This window comes from Pezoporus flaviventris, unplaced genomic scaffold (genome assembly GCF_033815535.1).
Source record: "Pezoporus flaviventris isolate CSIRO_AGI_PZ_B2104156 unplaced genomic scaffold, CSIRO_AGI_Pfla_v1 ptg000078l, whole genome shotgun sequence".
NCBI lineage: Eukaryota > Metazoa > Chordata > Aves > Psittaciformes > Psittacidae > Pezoporus > Pezoporus flaviventris.
This window is the reverse complement of record NW_026892626.1, coordinates 18,798,843-18,818,128: the sequence shown is the minus strand read 5'-3', so window position 1 is coordinate 18,818,128 and position 19,286 is coordinate 18,798,843. Positions and strand designations below refer to the sequence as shown.

The 19,286-nt window shown below is 53.6% G+C and overlaps 2 protein-coding genes across 3 annotated transcripts in view; both read right to left on the bottom strand.

Annotated features, from left to right (window-relative positions):
- Nucleotides 1-19,286, bottom strand: part of PRKCB (protein kinase C beta) — a 104,762-nt gene that overhangs the window by 43,062 nt on the left and 42,414 nt on the right. For both annotated transcript variants that reach the window (XM_061474210.1, XM_061474211.1), the window contains exons 4-5: nt 9,814-9,925; nt 8,649-8,777 (exon numbers count right to left, since the gene is read on the bottom strand). In XM_061474210.1, coding sequence (XP_061330194.1) covers nt 8,649-8,777; nt 9,814-9,925 — 241 coding nt within the window. The remainder of the gene's footprint in view (nt 1-8,648; nt 8,778-9,813; nt 9,926-19,286) is intronic.
- TEX47 (testis expressed 47) overlaps nt 9,377-19,286 on the bottom strand; it is a 148,819-nt gene continuing 138,909 nt past the window's right edge. Inside the window, exon 9 of the mRNA XM_061474019.1 lies at nt 9,377-9,390. The gene's annotated coding sequence lies outside the window, so the exon portion shown is untranslated. The remainder of the gene's footprint in view (nt 9,391-19,286) is intronic.

Genomic DNA, 19,286 nt, shown 5'->3' with positions numbered 1-19,286 from the left:
ATGTACAGCGACCTCGCTGCGGATCCGTGGTCCCTGGGGCAGGTCAGATCTCTGCTGGGAGATGGAGGCTCACCAGTGGTCCATGGGGTCAGGGATGCAGATGCAGCATCAGCACTTACAAACAGCTTTCTGTGCTCAAGTGTGAGAAGCAGAGGACATGTGGGGAGGCTCTGGTCCCCCGGGCAGTCTCTTCCTGTAAGGTGTTTAAGCAGCAGTCAGCCCATCTTCCCAGCAGGGATGAACTGTGCCAGTGCCTCAGCACCCTCACAGGGAAGAGCCTAAGAGCTCACCCAATCTCCCCTCTGGCAGGTTAAAGCCATTCCCCTTGGCCTGTCCCTACAGGCCCTTGCCCAAAGCCCCTCTCCAGGTTTCCTGCAGCCCCTTCAGGCACTGGAGCTGCTCTCAGGTCTCCTCTTAAGGAGCCTTCTCTTCTCCAGGCTGACCCAGCCCAGCATTGTCAGCCTGTCTCTGGAGGACAATAAAACACCAGCCACGTGGGTGTCTTTCAAGCCAATCAGTTATTGCCAATGTGTTCTGTATTGCACAGGCTGCTCTCTGAGTTCGGGTCAGCTTTGCCCTGGGCCATCCACCTCTCCATGGGTAGAAACCCACAGCAGCACCAGCCCCTGATGTGTGTTACCTGCTCTGCACCAACCTCATCCATGTACTAACCTGCACAGCACCACCAGCCCAACAGTCACACCTTCCTCTGTCTGTAACCATTCCCCGCGACACACAGTGAGACTTCAGTTCTATAACATCCTAACAATCACTTGCATGTGCCATTTAATGAGTCTTCCCCAAAGCCTGGACATCAATCCCCACTCTGCACTTCAGAGGATGCACAGCGAGTACTCTGCGGCTCATTGGGGACTCTCAGGCAAACCCTTCTGCTCCAAGCTTTGTACCACATGAGCAGACAGGCTTCCAATCTGCTGGGGGAGATCTCCAAGTAATGGGTTTAATTTCCAAGGGCCCTGCCAAGGCTCTGCACTGATAGAGCCGAAACGCCTTCCCTCACCCCTTATCACAGAGGAGAAGAATACATATTTTCTCATCATTGTTACAAGCTTTTATCTGAGCCTTTTTTGATAGGGAAAAAGGCAATCTTTATAACCATGCTTTTGAATGATAAAACACAGAAGTGTATTAGTGAAAAGCCCCACGGTAAGTCCTGCCGAGGCACTGCCTGACTCCTTTTATAACCTTCCTAGCTTGAAAATGATTACAAAACCCTATTTTCAATGACCCTGGCCATCTGCATCATAGGGAGATGTTGGAGCATTGGGGGAACATCCCATCTCCACACCAAACGCAACCCACTGCCGTCGTGTAGGACCACTCAACCAGGCAAAACTGATGTTGTTGAAGGTGTCCTTGCTCATTGCAGGGGCTGGATAAGATGAGCTTTGAAGGTCTTTTCCAACCCAAACTATTCTATGATTCTATTTTGTGATTCTCAGAAGCCATTTGCCCATGGGGATCAAACAAGACCACGTCCCCTCACAGAGAGAGGATGCAAAATCATCTCACACTGAATCAGTGCTGCACGTTTCACCAATGTAATGTCCGCCAGAGACAAATGAATAAGGCTTCAACATTTATCAGGCCATTGTTTGCTTCTTTAAGGAACAGAAAAAGTAATACCTGACCCTCACAGTTAATCAGTTTATGCCCTGAGGCATGAGATTTGATTACCTCTGTTACTATCTCAGCATGCAGGCCTAAGAATTTCATTAATGGGAATAATTTTATCTATTCATTTAAAAAACCCCAAACGCTTCTGCCTGACCTTAAGTAACTCTCTGACTTTTTCAAGCAGAAATCAACAATTAAGTGAAAGAGAAATAAAAGCCCCCAGAGGTGCAGCAGTAATACCTTGCCTCGGGAGGAGCGCGCTCCTCTCCAACCGCTCCCAGCATTTCTATGACAGTTGAATTTCATGGAAATTACTTTCATATCAGTCACATTCTGACAGCTTTGTGCATCATTAAGAAGTAGTAACATCATTATTAATAGTGATGAGTAAGAATATTACAATCCCATTTACAGCAGCTGGTCTTAAATCACTTTGGGTACCAAGCTGAAGAGAAGCTGCTCTGGTTGCAGTCAGGAGGAGGCACTGAAAAGCCTTGGACTTCCCTGGAGCCAGGGGGGATCTGGGGTTGGGGCCATGCTGACACATCCTCTGCACACCAGCAAGGATGCTCAGGGGGTGTTCTGTGAGGAAGAGCCTCTCCCTTACCCAGGGAGTGCTGCAATGGGCTGGGGACACCAATCCATCGCCAGGGAAGGAGATGGCACCAGCTCCACCCCGTAGGGCAGGGCAGGTAGAGCTGGTTGAGTGATATGTGAATATTTTCCTGTCCAATATGTGCAATAGCTTCCAAATTATTCAGACAACATCTTCTAATTACTCAGCCAGCCGTAACTGCAGGAACAGGCTTGGGAAGAGACACTGATTTCAGACACCCACATCTCCAATGGAAAACACGGGGAGAAACAGCACTGGAACAAATGCCCAAAGCAGGAAGGAACACAGCCCTTTCCAGCAGCTTCTTCAGGCCATGGGCAGGAGCTCACAGTGCCTGTGGGAGCAGGGTAAGGCCCTTGCTCCAGCCCCGGCAGGAGCTGCACCCTGGAGAAGCGGGACCGGCAGTACCGGAGCTGCCAAATGCCATAGGTTGCCAGGCTCCCATGGGAAGGCAAGATGAGTATGCTGGATAAATAAAGACCAGAAAGTTCTTTGCTAAATATGCAGCGCCATATGGGGGTTCACTTTTATGTTCAAAAAAGAAAGCCTACAACAAAACCCACTCCCACCCCGCTCTCAAAGACAGCTTAAACCGGCTGCCAAATCCTTCACCTTCATCTCTGAGTAAGCAAGGCCACCACCACACAGTGAGGGCAGAGAGCTCTGCTTCCCACTGCCCACCAAGGACAATACCCTTCTGAAAGCCCTGCTCACAGCAAGGAGCGGTCAGAGCTCAACACCCCATCCCTGCCTGAGCACCTCACCTCAGGCTCAGCCAGCAGTGCTGTGCCGTGCCTGTGGCACCCCCTTTAACACCTCCTGGACAGGATTTGGAGAGAGGATGCTCTTGGGCTGTCCTGCGGCTCTCATCTTCCTCCCTCCAGCAGCACACACCAGCTCCAGCCGGGAGCAGCCACATGCCAGCGAGCACCCGGCGCTGGCGCTGGGATTAACACCCTCGTGTGTTAAAACGCTGAATTGATGCTCTGTAGGAGCATCTATTTGCACATGCTTCTGCAATAGGAAAGGCTCGGGACTCATTATGGCTGCGTCGTCCTGGGCTGGTGATTATTAATTAACACACTTCCAGCTCGTTTATCTAATCACAGAGTAATTGGTTTCAGTTTTGGTCAATGTTGTACTTCATCAGCTCGGTAAATAGCAATGCTCCGGTTCCGGCAGCCTCTGCTGTAACCTCAGATGGAGCCTCATTCCACAGCTCCCACTGCGGTCTTGGCTTCGGAGGAGCCACCCTGGACTCCCAAGAGAGAGGAGGGAACCCAACACTGTCCCAGCCCTCCAGCAGCCCCTGCACAAGGACAGGACACACTGCGCTTTCACATGGACAGGGCTCAGTCACCTGAAGATGCTGAACCGTCTCCATCTCCCGTATGTACCCCTGAACGTGCAGCATAAATCTGTCGAGTTTTTTCTGCCTTTAGAGCCTGTAGGTCACCACTTCCCTGAGACAAGCAATGAACACACTGACACAGCGACAGAGGACAGCATGGTTAAGCAGCATCCAAAGGGAACTAACTTGCTTTGGCAAGTTTGAGTCATCTCGGAGCACTGCTACATACCTAAATCACATTCACCAGGTCCAAAAGATGACTTCTATTTTGTCAAGCAGCTCAAGGTGCAGGAGGTTCAAGTTGTGAGAAGCTGTGGCTGCCCCATCCCTGGCAGTGTTCAAGGCCAGGTTGGACACAGGGGCTTGGAGCAAGCTGCTCCAGTGGAAGGGGTCCCTGCCCGTGGCAGGGGTTGGAGCTGGATGGGCTTTAAGGTCCTTTCCAACCCAAACCAGTCTGGGACTCAGTGATTCTATGATTCAAGCTAAATAACCAGCCCACGCTACCTCCTTGGTATGACAAAGCTGTGAGGAAGAGTTTGCCATGGCTTACATGGTGGGTGAGGGAAGCAGAGAGCTCATTTTGCCACCCAAGGAGAAGCGACAGAGCAGTCCTCATCCCCATGCCCAGGCTGCCACCACTGGTCCCAGAGGCTCCGACAGCCTCCCAAACACCACACAACTTGCATTCACCTTGGCACAAGTGGAGGAGACTCCAAACAGCACGTTATGAATGTTGTGGTGTAAGGAAGCCAAAGTGCTGAACAGGCTTCTCCCTTTATGGTCTCCAGGAGGGTGACCCACAGCAGCTCAGGTCGCTTGCATCAAGGACACACATGGGACCCAAATCATCACAGCACCAACTGCAGGGATGCTCTACCCTGTTTTAAACCAACACACTTTGAAAGCAGAGCTGCCAACACAGGCAGCCATTTCTAGCCAGCTACTCGAGGTTTTCCAGCCTCCTGCACCGATTCCCTGGGTCTGGTCTGTTCAGCACTGAAATAAGCACTTTCAACACCATCCAGCCTGAGCACACAGAAACGCCGGACATTCAACACATGGTCGGACCAGCTGATCCCTGAGGTCCCTTCAACCCGGGATTCTGATCTATGCTCTTGGCTCATCAGGCTTGAGCCAAAGCCAGCTCCATCTCAGGACCTCGCTCACGCGCAGGATGCTGATCACACAGTCCCCACACAGCTCGTGTCGATGCTTCAGAAGCGCTTGCCAAGAGCGCGTATCCAAGTGTTCCTGGACGAGATGCAGACTGGTTTGTCCCCTTATTAACAAGCCCTCAGAAACCTCCTGCATTTTGGAAACCACCTTTGGCTGATGGAGTTCCCAGCACGGAGCTGGGGGACACGCTGAGCCAACAGCACCAAGCCACACGCGTTAGGAAGGTGCCATTTATTTGCCCTATTATTAGCCAAAGCCTGGGCTGTCCTGTGCACATGTTGTAGATTTTGGGCGAACCGGGGGTTTGGCTACTGAATTTCAACCCCTGCCTCTGCCCGCAGCCTCAGCAGCCCCCCAAGGACGGATATGGATGCTCTCGCCAGCCTCCTCCCCTCCAGCTCTGAGATTCATCCTGGCTCTTCAGAACCAAGAACGGGTTAAAAACATTGACATTTGGATCCTTCGCATGTTATTGTTATGATTTCACAATCCCAGTATCTGGCAGACCGTGCCGTAGGCAGGCCCATGTTGTGCCAAGAGCTGTGCACAAGCAGAGCATGAGCACAGCCCTGGCACAGCCTACGGCTGACCCGGGGCTGCTCCATCCCTGAACAACACCCACTTCTCCATCCCTATGCTATGGCAGGTTTGGGGTCAAACCCACAGCCCGCAGCAGTGGGATTCACGGTGTGAGTCTGTGTTAGGTGTAAATACATCTCCTCCTTTCCTGAGCTTCATTTGTGAGCTGAAGATGGGGAATGTTCACCACACCGGACCCACAGCGTCTCCTACCTGCTGCCATCACACAGAGGAGGTCTCAGATCACATAGATTGGGGGGGAGAAACACCGGCCATGGTCATCTTCAGAGAGGACGATGCAAGCAGATGCAGCTTTTTAGGCAGCTAGCTCACCAAAGAGGTCATTCCAAGTCAAACAACGCACTTTGTTTAAGCAAAAAGCTGCGTTTCGCACCGTGAGGAAAAGGTTTGCTTCAGAAAGAGCAGGTTTTAAATAGAAAACCACGCTGCCAAAAGGCACACGGCAAAATCCTGACAGATTCCTCAAGTCGATGATAAAATGAGGAAGGAAAAGCTTTGGCTGTGCCTGTGCTGCCGCCTGCAGGCATCTCTCCCTGCCCAGCCAAGCCCTGCTCGCTCCAAGGGCCAGCAACAGGGGCCTCCCGCGTTTGACACCACAGATGTGATGCTTTTTGCCATGGGTCAGCTCACTGAAGCTCTGGGCAAGGGTCTCCATCCCTGGTGGGACAGAGAGAAGATCCTGCCCTGTGTTTTACTGGGACCAAAGGCACCACTGACAGTCCCTTGGGCACAGAGCCCAACAGCTTCAGCCCGCTGCAGCATCCTGCACCTCCTGCTTGCGCCAGCAGAGATGTATATGGGAAAACAGGGATCCCAGCACCCCAATTTCAGTCTGGTGCGACCAAGCTCTGCCTGCCAGTATGGGCAATCCTGTCCATGCTCTGCTGAGCCTCTGCCTGCTCCATGCACACCCAGGGACAGGCCTGGAGCAGGGACAGCACCCAGAGTGTTGGAACATGCTGACAAATACTGGGACTGACTATGGGAGCAGAGGCTCATCCACCCCTTAGTGCAGCTCCCGGGCCAGGAAACCCCATCCACACACCAGACAAGGTCCATCATTAAGTTTCATGTCCGTGTCCCTCCCTGGCAGCACAAACAGCAGTGCCCAGCCTGTGTCCCCACAGCACACGGCTCCCATGGGCTGGGTGCCCACGCGTGCTCTGGTCTGAGCAGACTTTTCCACCTCCTTCCAAGTTATGGAGTGGGAATCCCGAGCCCCTCACCAGCCTGGAGGGCAGGAGGGATGGACAGGCTGCATGCCCAGTGTGCTCCCTCCTCCTCCTCCAAGCGCTCCCACTCCTCCATCAGCTCTGCAGCAGAGCTGGGGAGCACAGTGTGCTTCCTGCCTTCTGGAAGAGCCAACAGATGACATGCTATCACCAACACCTCCATAAAGGGCCAGAAATAAAACAGCCTTTCAAAGCCAGCTGAAGGAAGGAAAATCCAGCTGCACAGAAAGGGGCCGGGGGAGTTTCTCCCTTCCCTTTGGAGCTATGGGAACACAGCTCCGGTGCCAGCAGGAGCGATGGGAGGCTGGGTACCAGTCCCGCCTCATCCCCCAGAGGGAAGGTGCCTGGGAAGCAGGGTTCTGTGAAAGGAAGCTCTGTGTGGTTCATTGAAGCTCTCCTTTAGGGACAAATCAAACCCCCAAATTAACACATTTTTAATGTGTTAATGTCACACTTTTTGCATGAATATTTTCAGCAACTTCATGTTCTTCTTGAAAACACGTCTGATGGTTCATTAGGCCAGAGATGATCCTGGCTCTTCTCTGCACTCCTGGATCATAGAATCATACAATGGTCTGGGTGGGAAGGGACCTTAAAGCTCATCCAGGGACCCCTTCCACCAGAGCAGCTTGCTCCAAGCCCCTGTGTCCAACCTGGCCTTGAGCACTGCCAGGGATGGGGCAGCCACAGCTTCTCTGGGCACCCTGTGCCAGCGCCTCAGCACCCTCACAGGGAAGAGCTTCTGCCTAAGAGCTCCTCTAAGTCTCCCCTCTGGCAGGTTAAAGCCATTCCCCTTGGCCTGTCCCCACAGGCCCTTGTAACAGGTCACCCAACACCCTGAGGACGGGCTCAGATCACCCCTCATCAGAATAAAGAAGGGGCAGGACGGGCTGGTTTGGGAGGCTGGGATCACACAGGTTGTAGCTGTCTTCATTTGGCTCTGCTGAGCCTGCCCTCCCAGCAAGGAGCATCCCAGAGCAGCAGCTCAGCCCCGCAGCCTCACACTCCCCCTGGCACTCATCAGAGCGGTGCTGAGCTCAGTGGGACACCCCAGAGCTGACCCCATCCCACTGAAGCAAACCCTGTGGATGTCACAGCATCTCCTGCTGCCAGCCCAGCCGGCCTGCCGGAACCAGATCGGTGCGATGCTGGAGGATCTGGTCCTTGTTATCAGCATCATCAGCCTGGCACCCCCCGGCACCCCGTTTGCAGCGTGGGCAGGAAGGTGGCATTTCACACCCCGTGGTTTGAACTCATGCTGTGAACAGCTTGGGAACCCTACAGAGACCAACTGGACCTCCGGAGCTGCCTGCTTACCCAGCTCTGCGCAAGCTGCCTGCAGTGCCCACAGAGAGCTCTGCCTGCCTCCTACCCCCGCCAGCACCCAAGGCACCAGCCCCCAACAGGGAGTCACATCTCCAGTCTGATCTCTCCGTGCAGGGAACAAGAGGCTTTACAAGAGCACAGTTTATGTTTCACAATGTGCCTAACAGGTCGTGGGGGAAGCAGCATCCCCTAGGAACTCAAAGCCTTTAGGGATGGGATAATCCTGTTTTCTGCCACAAGCTGAGAATGGAGGAGTTCCAGGACAGAGGAAACCGGGATGAGGGACAAGGGGCTCCCAAACGGGTGGCTCTTGGGTCCCTGGGACAGAGCAGAGTCCAGCACTGCCTGGCTGCCTCCACCAGCCCCATCTCCTACCACTGAGATACCAACCAAGACCGGTGTGGGCCCAGGAACTGTTAAAAGGCATAGGAAGAACAGTAGGAAAGGGATGTTCACCACCACAGGGACAGTACAATCCAAAACACGTGCTTTTCCCCATGGCACAGCTAAACAGAGGAACTTTCTGCCACCCCTCCCTAGGGATGCTGGAATTCTACATGATTCAAAATGCAGTTTGAGAAGTCTCTGACTGGAAAAGCCACTGAACACAGGGAGCCCCTGGAGCACCAGCCAGGGCTTGCCAGAGGGCAGGAGCGTGCTTGGAGGAGGCCGAAAGCCTTGTCCCACCTCTCCTGGGGCTCACACATACCTACAACGGTGAGCACGTCCTTCTCGATGTCAGCCCTGATGTAGATGCGGCCGCGGCGCTCGGTGTGGTCCGTCCCGCACAGGCTGGGGACGTTCATCACGCAGCGCTTGTGCACGTTCATCATGCAGGCTGCAGGGGGGACAGGAAGAAAGGGACAGTCAGTGCTGGGGTCACCCCTGCCCCAGCTCACAGGGTTTGAGGGGATGGGGGAGAACTTGTCCTCGTTTTAAATGGGGATGCTTTAAGGGATTCCGGGGTAAACATGCAGCAAATGGAGCTTCAAATGCAGCTGGAGACTGCCAGAGCCCTGCCAGGACACAGGGACCCACCACCCCCCCCCCCAGCTCTGGGTCTTACCAATGGAGATTAAAGGATTTCAGCCCTTACTCTAATTACTTGAATTTTGCTGGTTTGTCAGACTTCTCCTCCATCACACCCGTGGTGCAATGCTGGGTATTGAGTGGGTTCACCAGGAGCTGACAGGGGGCATTAAATATCACCTGCGTATGTGCATTCATATACACGTGTATAGAAAGTTACATATGTATAAAATATATAAATATATATATCTGTAATTTTTTATTCTAAAGAAATTCCTTTCCACTTGGTAACATTTTAAAGGTGATAATGAATACACTGTTCCCACAACAGTCAGCAAGCTTCTATATTTATGGGAAAGGCAGCACATGGCGAGCAGCAGAGTGTGCTGCTCCCCGCCGGCAGCACGAGCACGGAAGCAGAGCTGTGTATTCACAGTCCTTTTAAATAGGAACGTACAAGATTAACATGGAAAATAACTGATCTCTCCCTCTCCATCCTCTCCCTGTTCTTTCATCCCCCATTTCCTCCTCTTTGGACAAGAATTCCCTCAGTTTGCAGAGCAAAGCGCCCTGCAGAGGCTGTCTCACTGCAGCCAGCATGGCCACGGGGTGTCAGTCAGAGCCAGCTCTGTGAGAGCTGGAGAAGGGATGCGGGAAGATTGGAGGGATGCAGGGATACTGGGGGGGGATGTGGAGGATGCTGTGCGGATGATGTGGAGGATGCTGAGAGGGGGGAGATGATGTGGGGATGCTGTGTAGGGGGAAAGATGATGTGGGGGAGCCCCTGCCCAGGACCTTGGGGTGCCAGAACCCCCCGTGGCTGCAAGAGCCGTTCCATCACTTACTGTCACATTTCATCCCCTGGTGAATGAGCCCGTAGAGCAACGACCCGCAGTGGTCACAGAAGGTGGGGCTGGAGTACGTGTGGATTTTAAACTTGTGCTTGCTCCGGGGATCCTGGGAGGAAAATACACGATCAGGATTATAAACTTGCATTAAACATTGGCAGGGCCCCACCGTGCTCCACGTTTCACATGCCAGCTGGCTACGGAGCTGCTGTTAATGGACTTCACTCAACTGCCACCGACTGATGTGGACCTTCTCCAACAGGCGCCAAGATCCAGCGTTATTACTCTTTGGATGTGTTGCCATAACAATGAGAAAGCAACGCGTTGGCTTCTCTGGCGATACACTGCTGTTAAATAACTTGGCCTTAGCATAGAAAGCACCAGGTGAAATTGGTGCCTAAGAACCAGCACAAGGGCTGGACCCTACTCAACTTCCGTGTAAAGCACAAAAAGCCACTCGTTATTTCCATCTGTATTAAGGGTACCCAGTGAACACCTTGGAGCTCCGGTGCCAATCCCTCCCCAGCACACTCCGGGGGAACTGAGCTGCTTAGTCAAATACTACTTGGGTATTTGGGGCTTTCTTAAAACCAACAGCAGATTTCCTGCAACAGCAGAACACACAAACCGGGAGGCACCGGTTTATCTTGGACACTGGCTGCAGTCCTGCGCAGCCACCTTGCAAACAGGGCTCCTCTACTGCAACAGGGATCTACAGAATCATGGAATGGTTTGGGCTGAAGGGACCTCAAAGCTCCTCCAGCTCCAACCCCTGCCACGGGCAGGGACCCCTTCCACTGGAGCAGCTTGCTCCAAGCCCCTGTGTCCAACCTGGCCTTGAGCACTGCCAGGGATGGGGCAGCCACAGCTTCTCTGGGCACCCTGTGCCAGCGCCTCAGCACCCTCACAGGGAAGAGCTTCTGCCTGAGAGCTCAGCTCAGTCTCCCCTCTGGCAGGTTAAAGCCATTCCCCTTGGCCTGTCCCTACAGGCCCTTGACCAAAGCCCCTCTCCAGGTTTCCTGCAGCCCCTTCAGGCGCTGGAGCTGCTCTAAGGTCTCCCCTTCAGGAGCCTTCTCTTGTCCAGGCTGACCCAGCCCAGCTCTCTCAGCCTGGCTCCAGAGCAGAGCTGCTCCAACCCTCGGAGAAACAACTTCAAGAGGGACATCGGACCAACCATGGGGAGAAATGACTGAGGCAGACCAAGGATTTGATGTTTCTTGGTATCTTCCATGCAAGACAAGATAATTCTGGAAGCCCTGATCAACCTCAGTTATTCAGACCAACACTGAGCATCGGGAAGACAGCACAAAGTTATGTCAGAACCATACAGGGACCACATGAGGACCAAGGGCACACTGGGGCAGGCAGTGCTGCTCCTGCAAGGGAGCCCAGAGCATCTCAGCGCTGCAGAGTAGGGTGCTGGCAGCATCTCACACAGCAGAGGAGGAGGATTATGGTGAGAAGCTGCTGGCTTCGTCCCATCTCAGGTTAATTGCAGGGTTAGGGATGAGGCACAGCTCCCGGCTTGGCCATTTGAGCTCAGTGGCTTTTTAATGGCCTGGAAAGGAGCCCAGGCGTTAGGAAAGACACCTTTACAGGGCACCGCGAGCCACGTAAATAAATAAAGAGCGGAGCCAGAGCTGAGCTATAACAGAGCTGCCAATACATCACCTCCCCCATTCCAATTCATTTTCCTACCACTACTGCACTGAGCCTTCCAGTCACGTTAATCGCTTCACATTCTGCATTATTTCACAGCACCACAGATAACTTGAGTGATACCAGGAAGGCGGAAGAGTAACGGAGCTTCATTTGATTCAGTCTGTTGAGTGCCAGGGATCAGGCACATGCTTCAGCAAGTTTATTGTATTTGAAACTGAAATCATCTCACATCTTAGCCTAAGCAAAGCGCTCCTATGCGCGGAGCAGGGCTTAGCTCTGTCTGGTAGCTTGTGTGTCAGCTGGGAGGCAGAGAGGATGAGGCTTCATGGTTAACCTGGCTTCTGGGCAGCCCCAGCTGCCCAAAGGACAGCTCTCCAAGTGACACTGCGCCTTCCAGCCTTCCCCAGAGAGGTAACAGACCACAGAACACCCCAGCCTGGGTTTCAGGCTAGAAGAGGGGTGGAAATGAAAGCTTTGCTAGGCAGGCTGCAGGCAGGGGGCTGGAGCTGGGCAGCCCATGATGCAGGCAGGTACCACCGAGCACTGCTGCCCAAAGGGACACCCGGATGAGCACACCCCTCCTAAGAGGCTTACAGGGTCAGTGCAATCCCTGCGCTGGACGTGCTGTAAGCCTCTGGAAACTTGATTTTATGACCTGAGCTCTGCTTGCGCAGCAGCTCAGGGACATCCCTGTAAGCAGCTTTGCCCACACAACACGGCGTGAACCAGCTCCGGCATCTCCCATGGATGGGCCCATGTCACCGAGGGCCTCATCTCATGGTGTGTGAGCACTTGCAGGGACGGTGACTGCAGCCCTGCCCTGGGCAGCCTGTTCCAATGCCTGAGCACCCTCTGGGGCAGGAATTGTTCCTCAGCTCCATCTAAACCTGCCCTGGTGCAGCTTGAGGCCGTTTCCTCTTGTCCCATCCCTTGTTCCCTGGGAGCAGAGCCCAGCCCCTCCTGGCTCCATCCTCCTGTCAGGCACTTGTAGGGGGCGACCAGGTCCCCCCTGAGTCCTCTGCATCTTGCAGAGCCCTGGGCACGGCTGCAGAGGACACCCCGGGGTGCTTGGGCATCGTCCCATCACCTTCAGCAGCAGGATGAGGTTGATGCCATGGGGGCAGCAATAGCAGAAGCCACGTGCTAAACCCCAGCGTGTGACACGGGGAGGAATCGCCCCCGAGCACTTCAGTTTCTGTGTTCCCTTCTAGAAACAGATATTCCTGTTTAGGCAAATGAAAGCTTTAGTCATTCATAAAGAAAAAAACCCAACAAACCACAGGCTTAATGCAAAATGAGACAATTGATGTGAAGGATGTTAAATTCCCACTGGAAACGGGAGTTAAAAAAGACAGAGCCAGAAAAGTAAAGTGTGCATTGAGCCATGCTGCGGCAGCAACAGCATCTCCAAAGTGCTCCATCAGCATCCCAGCCCTGCTCAGAGGGAGCTGGACCCCTCATGGGCTTCACTTTCTGCTCCCACCCCAAGAGCTGTGTTCTGGATTGACCCAGCACCCAGAGTCCAAAGGATGTGAGGGTGATGGATGCAGCCAGGCACAGGGAGGCAGAACTGCTTCTCTGGTGCGAGGGCCCTGTTTCACCTTGACCAGGCTTTAGAAGGTGCCAGAAACTGGAAAGTCTGGATATCATTTTCGACCCAGGCTGAAGTCATTTTGCAAAGAGCCTATTTTTGTACCACAGAGACAGGGATGACGAGGTCCCTGTGTGTGCAGATGCTGAGACTTACAGCAAGAACGTTTAAAAAGAAGTTTGCCAAGAAAAGGAGAAGCGTTCCTCCTGCATCCCACCAGCGCAGAGGAGCAGGGCACAGGGGCTCTTCTTCAGAACAGAGCTGAGAAACACCATGAGGAGAGTTTTGCTGCACTGCGAGGCTCTGCCCTTTTGAATCAGCGCTGCCACAGACCCGTGATGCTGCAAGGGGAGGGATGTGCGTCTTGAGGATGTGAGCCTGAACGAGTCCGAGCATAAGCTAGGAAAGGGAAGAAGCTGTTGGCTTCAACCTGGTACCCTGCAATGACCCATTAGAGGTGGCTTCTGCTTCTCAGCTTGACAGCAGGTTTCAGGTCTGAAATGAGCCAGTGCTGTATCGCATCCTTGACGTACTGCAGCCGACCTGCAGAGCAGACCTCGCAGACCCCAGCTCTCCCCAGAACCCCACACACCTCTCGTTGCTCCCACCCTACTGTGCTGGGTATGGGGGTCTGTGTGTGCTGCCTGCAGCAGCCCCAGCTCTCCTGCACTCCCAGGAACACAAGGAACGTGAGTCATAAGCAAGGAACCAAGTCCTGCCCTTTGAGGCACTGTGAGCACAGCCCTGCCAGAGCCTTCCCCAGGCTCAGCAGTCACCTGCACCGTTCTTCAGGGTCATACCCACCCCTGAGCTCCCTCAAGGACCACACCAATGTCAGGCACCTCCCGCTGAACCCTGATGGAGATGCTGATGCAGGAGCTGCTGCTCACCGGTTCCTTGCCGGCAGGCAGCTGGTGGCATTGATCAGAAGGACAATTTATGTGCTGTTCATGGGAGCCAGCATCCCTTTGCTCTTGTGCAGCAGCCTGCCTGGGCAGCGGCTCAGCACACAGCGGTAAGCCAAGGGGGGAGAGCAGAGCAGAGCAGCACCACGCTGCACGACAAGCAAGGGCGTTTGGCTTCAGCTATTCCTCATGCCAAGTCCGCGTCCTGGCAAGGGCAGCAGCCTTCTGTCATACACAGGGTGCAAACCCTGGGCTGGATGCTGCCTGGGTTTAGACACTTCTGCACTGCATCGGTGTTGCCTCTCCTGGTGCAGGGAGGAGGTGGGATGCAGGGGGAGACCAGACCCTTCCTCAGACCCAGCAGCCTGAGCCGGAAAACACTTGTAAAGCACATCCAGCTCACTTGGGTTCATCCCTACAATCAGTCACACATGAAGGGCACTGAAATGTCTTCTAATCCCTCATGCAAGTAAACCCCCCCACATCCCAGGTCCCATCGCCATCCCTTCAGCAGGGGCTGGGGCCCTGCGGTCCCCAGGAAGCCAAGAGCCCAGCCGATGGCTGATGCTGCTTTAATCCTTTGTACCGACAGTTGCCGGACCCCACACAGCAGCCCCAGAGGTTTGCTGCAGGATGACTTGCCCCTATTTCCCCATCTCAGTGCCGAGAAAGCTTCAAACTGCCTTTTCCAAAGAAGAATTAACACAGTTCATGTGAAGAAACTATTTCAGAGTGAATTTGCTGGCAATTTTAAGCTGCATAATAGCAGAGCAAATAGAACACAGCATGAGCTTAGTGCCTGCACCTACTGAAACCCAGGCAGCAGACATAAAACCAGAAACCTTGTGCTTTGTTCCAACATTTCCCCTGGGAAAATCCCCTCCGCTATGCAGGGAACACCTCAAGCACACACAGAAGTGGCCTGACAGTGACTCTAAAGGTGATGAAGGAGGGAAAAGCCTCTCCTTCCTTCCAGGGAAGGACAGTTTGTAAAGGGCTGGGTCAGGGATGTCCATGGGAGCTCTGGGCAGCATCCTTGGTTTGTGCCAGTTCTTCTTACTGAAGCCAGGAGACAACGGGGAAGGTGAACTGAAGACAACAGCGGTCACCAGAAACGGGACCCCGTGCTGTTGGCAAGGACAGGCTCTCAAGCAGCACTCACCGGCACTATCCTGTTTGGGACCTGCAGGCAGGAGCCAAGGATGCACCTCCCGCACCTTCCCACCTGCCTGCACAGCGCTGGAGGAACACCTCTGGTGAGAAACAGCTCTAACTCCCAGCAAAAACCACGCAAGGGAGTTAAGGAACAAGCAAACAGGGTCTTGGCTCCAACGAAAGGAAACCATAGGGGCTGCACTGAAAGGAGGTTACACACAGGAGGAAAACACAGGTCCTGGTCATGGCAAGAGGACAAAGGTCTGGGGTCCATCACCAGAGCATCTTTCCTACCAGTACTGAACTCCTTGGGAGCCACATCCTGAAGACAGTTTGTCACCGCTGCACCAGCAAGTGGTACCAGCATTACTGCTGTGGTCTCAGCCTCCCAGCACAGGGCCCGAGGGCACAGCAGTGCAGGCAGCGCCTCTGCCCAGACCTTGGCTGTGGAAGGGCAAGTGGTCCCTGAGCACAGCCGGCAACACAGCAGCAGCATCACGGCTTGGGCTGCTTCCATGTCAAACACCCAGCCCCGGATAAAACCTGCCCTTGACAGCTTCCCATGACAGCTTCCAGCAAGTGAATGCATTTTTATTGACAGGAGATCTCATCTGCTAGTCAGACAACTGCAGAGGGCTACGGCTGACAGTTATTCTTCTCCTGCTGCTGCCAACACTGAATAAAATGCACTCTTTTACCCAGCAGCACAAGAGAAAAAGCCAAACTCAGCTTTTCTTCCCCCGAGCAGCATTAGCAGCTCTGCATCATTCAGAAATGTTTGTTATCCTTCACGTACCTCGAGAGTCATGTCATTATAGCACAAACTCTGAAAGAATGGGGCTCCCACTATGTTTCCCTGCTCCCTGCAGCATCAGGATGGCCTGAAGCAGCACAGAGAAGCCCCCCACGCCCACAGGACCCCTGCTGGTACCATCTCCTACCCCACCGTCCTCCTCATGGTGATGCTCTGCACAAACCCAGCTCCGATCCAGCCATCCCAAGCCCCCTCCTTTAACCAGAGGGGCTGGAATCTTAACAGGCAAAACTAGACACACACAGACAGCGAGAAAACAAGAGCAGCTTCTGAGCGATGGGGCTGAAGACATGAGCAGGCTGGCAGGAGGAGAAGCCGGGCTCCAGCAGCGCCCAGGGAAGCACCAGAAGGTGCTGGGGGGGAGAGCAAGGCAGAGACATCTTCATCCCACGGGAGCTGTCAGCGGCTGGCAGGAGCAGCGAGCATGTGCCCTCGCGCAAGGGGCAGATGGCACTCCATGAGATGGAGAACTTCATTAGCAAGGCAAGGGAGAGCAGCAAGCTGCAGCAGGGATGTGAGGATCGGCTCATGCACCAGGCCCCGGGCACCCCAGGGGTATGTGGGGTGCGAGCAGAGATCAGGATCCCGCTCCCTAAGGCAAGACCTGGGCAAGAGGGTGCTTGGGGTCTTCAGGAATGTCCTGGCTCCATGGGCATGTCAGAAGGAAGGGGAAGCGGCTGCACATCGCACCCTCCAACCTCAACAGGCAGAGCTTGCTTACAGCCCCGTGACGTTACCCTGTGCAAAGGGACTACATGGCAACAGGCATCCCTTTCCCACTGGAGATAACCCCACAAAGGAGAATCTTGAACAAGCTGCTAGTTTTTAGGCACTACAAATGGCATCCTCAGTTATTCTCACTGCTAACTGCTGCCAGCCCGCATCTCCCAAATCCTCTAGGAGAAGAAACCAAACCTGGGGAAGCACAATGAGCCTCTGCATGTGGCTACAGGAGCCAGCTTGGATCTGGTGACGCTGTGCATGGGCAGAGCGACCACGTACCAATGCTGGGAAGACCACATCAGGCTAACGCCACCTGTATGAGCCACACTCTCCTAAGCCAGAGCGGCAACAATGCTTTCTTCTGCACAAACACCCGTCTCCAGAGCTATCTGAGGAAGGAGGAGCCCAAGACGGAGACCAACTGATGCTGCCCCCAGCAAACAGAGCCTGGAAAGACCAAAGGCACCGTGGTGACAGCATCACAGAAACCCTCTAAAGCTGCAAACAGTGGGAAAATGAAATGCAGATTTGCAATGACGCTGCACTGGCCTGTTACCTACCCAGAGCAGCTCTGGGATTTATTAATGCATCCTGATTAGATGACCTTTACCGGGATAAGGCAAAGAAGGTCATTTTAATGATTATTTTGTCTACAATTTAAATAATTATGCATTCTACTAATAGTTCCTACTATAATTAGGTTTGCCAACTGCATTACATTACACACGCCCGACTTCAGCTCCTGAAGACCTTGTCATACTTGAGGAAGCTTCAGCTTGAATGGTCACGCTCGCTCTGCCTCCTGTGAACAGGAGAGCATGGGAGCATCAGAGCTTGTCATGGCAACCCACAGAGTGGCGCTGCTCCTCCTGGGCAGAGCAGCTCACAAGTGGTCACTTTGGGAGGCTGGGGAGGGACCCGAGAGCTCAGCCCTTTTGGAGGGACCATGGAATAGTCTGAGTCGGAAGGGACCTTATACATCCTCTAGTTCCAACCCCATGCACATCACACAGCCATGTGAGCCCTGCCCGGCAACGTGGTGTGGGTAAACCACGCAGCCCTCATCACCAGCGCTTCAAAGCTCAGCACAGCACAGGTTCAGACAAAGGTAGAGAAGGAACTGGTAAAATCTGCCCTCAGCGAGCCCGTAGCATGCCCCAGGAGCACTCCTCAGCAACAGCACCACCCAAACCGCTGGCCCACCATCGCATCTCCAGCCATCAGAAAAAGCCATGTCCTGCCGTGACTTCAGAGCAGTCCAGCGTGAAAGCAGCCCTGGCGTCTTCAGTACCAGCATTTACAGCTCCAGCTTCATTCTCCGTTGCAAGAAGCAATTAGTTTTCATTCTCTTTTCCTCAGGGGCCCTCTCTCAGTGCATAATTAGTCCTCTCCTAGATGGAAGGTTCCTATTCAGTGGGCTGGGCGAGGTTAAACACACGCACGCTCTCCTCAAGGATGTTCATGCACAACCAGATCAAACAGAACCAGCTCCAAAGCAGGATTAGTCCAAGTCTTTCTGTTACCATTGACATTTCACTGCTCTTCACTTGCTTGGTCATGCTCCAAAAAGCATAAAGTGCCAGCACCCCTTGGCTGCTTCACACATGCACAAACCACCCTGTAGACTTAAGCACGTACTTAACTTCAAACAGACTCATTTTAAGTAACCAGTATTAGTTGGGTGTTTAAAATTAAGCATCCATATGCACCATAAGCACTTTACAGGACACAAAACTGTTCTCTCCTTGATTCTCAAGTGCCACAAGATACAGAGATCAAGGAGCAAAGATAGAAATCCTTTTTGGCTTTGATGTATGTTTCCCTTGGCTCCGTGAGTGGAATACCAGAAAAGAGCAGCTCTAGGGATGAAACCCAGCAGCCAGCTGGCACTGAGAGCTCCAGCCAGGCTGGGATCCGGCTGGAATGGCAGCATCCATCTCTCCGCTGCATGCCCAGCCTCTCCTGCCCCTGCAGATGCCAGCTCACCGAGCAGCCCTTCCCTTCCCTCCCCAGCTCAGCAGAGTCACGCGGCCCTCTGAGGATGAGCACACTGCGAGGTTTAAACAAATGCAATAAATCAGGCTCCGTCTTTCGGCAGGATTACATTGGATATTAATTATTTGTGCAAGGAAAGGCGGTCACCAGACTGCTGCACCAAATGAGACCGGGCAGGGCCATCAGCGCCACAACCCAGGTGCCACCAGTGCCTGACAGCATCGGTCGCGCTGGATTCATGCTGTGGTTCCTGGCAAGAGCAGAGCAGAGGAAGGCTCAAGCTCTGCATCATCACTTCAACATGAAGCATTCCCAAAGCAGACAGGGCATTGCTGTTTGCTGGAGTAGTTTTACATCTCCCGATTCAAAGCTCCTTAAGGATTATAGCACTTGATTGACAGTGCTGAAGGAACGCTGCTTGCTCTGCATGAATCCCCTGTTACAGCCCAGGGAACAGTTGTGCAGGGCACAAACCAGAGGGCTCTGCTGAACAGCGAAAAGAGCAGCTACAAAAGGGCCATTTCTGCTCCTTGCTTTAACTCCCAAGCATCTGTGCTCCTCTACTTATCTTTAGAAAGGATCAGAAATGAATCAGTTCACGCCAGCCTGGTGGCTTTTATCCATC